Source organism: Cystoisospora suis (assembly GCF_002600585.1).
Source record: "Cystoisospora suis strain Wien I chromosome Unknown contig_7970, whole genome shotgun sequence".
NCBI lineage: Eukaryota > Apicomplexa > Conoidasida > Eucoccidiorida > Sarcocystidae > Cystoisospora > Cystoisospora suis.
Genome location: NW_027160755.1, coordinates 1 through 2,799, shown reverse-complemented (window position 1 = coordinate 2,799; position 2,799 = coordinate 1). Strand labels below are relative to the sequence as shown.

General features: G+C 39.6%; 1 protein-coding gene across 1 annotated transcript; it reads left to right on the top strand.

Annotated features, from left to right (window-relative positions):
- Positions 1-2,388, top strand: CSUI_010682 (ribosomal rna large subunit methyltransferase j protein; the record flags this gene model as incomplete). The annotated part of the gene is made up of 3 exons (XM_068070784.1): positions 1-135; positions 753-845; positions 1,391-2,388. Coding segments are annotated over exons 2-3 (1,047 nt in total), but the record flags the coding sequence as incomplete, so codon positions are not given.
- Positions 2,389-2,799: the final 411 nt, after the last annotated feature.

Genomic DNA, 2,799 nt, shown 5'->3' with positions numbered 1-2,799 from the left:
AAGAGGAGGAAGAAGAAGAAACGAAAGAAGAGAAGGAAGAGAGAGAAGAATGGCTACAAGAAATCGCCGATGGATTGAAGAGAAGAGAGTATCAAAGACCGAAAACTGTATGGCTGACCTCTGCTCTTGCTATACGTAAGTACGAGGAAGTTTACCAACGCCCATACACAAATCTCTCCTCTCCTCTCCTCTCTCTCTCCTCTCTCTTCTCTCTTCTTTTCTTTCTTTATGTATGTATAGTCGTATGTGTGTATGTCTGTAGGGACAGTGCTGTAGAAGCAGATAGATAGATAGATATGTAGCATAAGTATATGAGCCTCCCCAGATGTGCATCTCGACTATCATATAAGATGTATAGATCTAGATAGACATACGTATAGATAGCTATGTGCATAGATACCTACATAGAGAGGTGTACGTCTATCTCTGTGTTGTCGAAGAAGGTATTTAGCAAGTGTGGCTCTTGATTCTTTTCGTTCCAAACTTGTCTACGATATTTCCATGAGGTGAATGAGGAACGAGCTTATGGAAATTTTGCCTCTTGTCTTCAAGTGCCTGAGAGACAGAGAGAGAAAGAGAGATCGATCAATAGATACAGAGAGAGATAGAGAGATAGAGAGGAGGCAAGGGAGAAGTTTGGCCCCGGTGGAAGTGCGGCTGGGGTCTATATACACTAGAGGTACATCTTTCTTTCTTTCTTTCTTTTCTTCTTACATCTCTTTCTTTCTTTCTTTCTTTCTTTTCTTCGTTAGCACCGTATAGTGTACGTCTTTCAAGATTCGCGGATGATCAGTTGATGGCTATCCTTATGGAAAAAAGAGTTAGGCTCTACTTAATCACTCCCTGTAAGTTTCTCTCTCTTTCTTTTTTCTTTTCGATTTCTCTTTCTGTATGTATGAGTTGATCGCTTATACGATTTACCTGTCTATCTATCTATCTATCTATCCTTTATCTATCTATCTATCTATCCTTTATCTATCTATCTATCTATCTTTTATCAGATCTACGAGGGTAGATATGCTCCTTTTTCAACACACTGGTAGTAATGTGAAGTGTATACGGAGGCCGATGTGGGGTGTATAGGCAGGTCATGTGAGGTGTATATACAGGTCCTATGAGGTGTATTATGGTCTACGGAGATGTCGCTTGAGCATACTCATTCTTCATACAGACATATATATATGTATATATAGTGTTTCTATATCTCTATGATCTATATCCCCAGTAACTCTTTTATCATCTTGTTGTCTATCAGAACCAATTTATGTATGTGTCTATACATCATTCATTCCACGTCACCTTCACTTATCGCTCTCCTCCTTTCTTCTCTTCGTTTCACCTTTCTTTCTCTTTTTTTTTCTTTCTTTCTTATCTCTTTCCTTGTCTGTAGATTTCCCAGCAGATTATCTTGTGTTGCAATCTTTCTATAAATCTCCTTCTCCTCCAAGCCGCCTGAAAGCTTTACCTTCGTCTTCTTCGTCAGCACCCCCAGAGAGAGAGAGCGTCGTTGATACCCCGCATAAGAAAGACGGCGATGAGATCTTGTCTTCTCTTCCTCTCCCATCTAGTCTTGTGGTTGACATCTCTCTTGCTCTTCTTCATCTCTGTCCGGTCCCTTCTTCTTCTTCTACCTCATTCTCTGCCTCCTCTTCCTCTTCCTCTTCCTCACTATCTCCCTCTCTCTCTGCAGAAGAAGAAAGAAGAAACGGTCAATTGAAAGAAGAGGAAGAAGAAAAAGAAGACAGCAGTGATGAGGGGAGTCACCTCGATAGGAGCTTGCCAACAGAGAAGAGCAAGGAGAAGGAAAAGATATCTTCTTCTTCTTTCTCTTTTTCTGAAGAAGAAGAAAGAAAGACTCTTCAACTTCTAGATGTGAGTAGACGAGAGAGATGGAGAGAAGCCTTATATGAGCGCTATCATACAGGATATGCTGAACTGTCCACTAATGCCCTCAGGTATCGACTTCTCTCACAATACGAGCAGACATCTCTTCTTCCTTCTCCTCCTCCTCCTTCTTCTTCTCCTCACTCCAAGAAAGCGAGAGATGTACAAGATCAAGAAGGAGATGAAACACCCCAACAAGGCGAAGAAAGAGATAAAGAAGAAGGAGAAGAAGAGAGTTACGCCGTCCTTACAAGCTTCTTCAAATGGTTAGGCATGACGCCGAGAAGCTTTAATCACATTCTCGTTGATAATACTTCTCTTCCTCCATCTCCGGATAAGCTCTTTTCTTCTTCGTCTTCTTCTTTCGTCGGGTCGTCTTCTGCTAGGAAGGGGGAGGAAGAAGACAAAGAAAGAAAGCACTTGGCAGAAAAATCGCAGAAGATCTTACATTTAGATATCATGAAAGAGTTCTATGAAGGAACTAAAAGTCTTGATCTTATAGAGGTATGTTTCAACATACTCATAAGGTAAATCATAAAGACAGACATACATACATATATACCTACATACACATCTCCATCTGTCAGCGTATAGACGTACATATTCAGGTTATAAACTTACATATATACATCTATATATATATATATGCACATATATGGATGTCTTCTTCTCTTCTATGTGGAGATGGAGAGAGCTTCACGTACTCTCATAGATCCCGGCATGCGTAATATACCGTTGATATCTATCCTAAATCTATCTATCTAACTATCTTGAATGTGTCTATCTATCTTTATCTATCTTTAATCTATCTATCTATCTATCTTTAATCTATCTTTAATCTATCTTTAATCTATCTATCTTTAATCTATCTTTAATCTATTTCCCCCTGTAGCCTATGTCTCCATAACTTGCTTT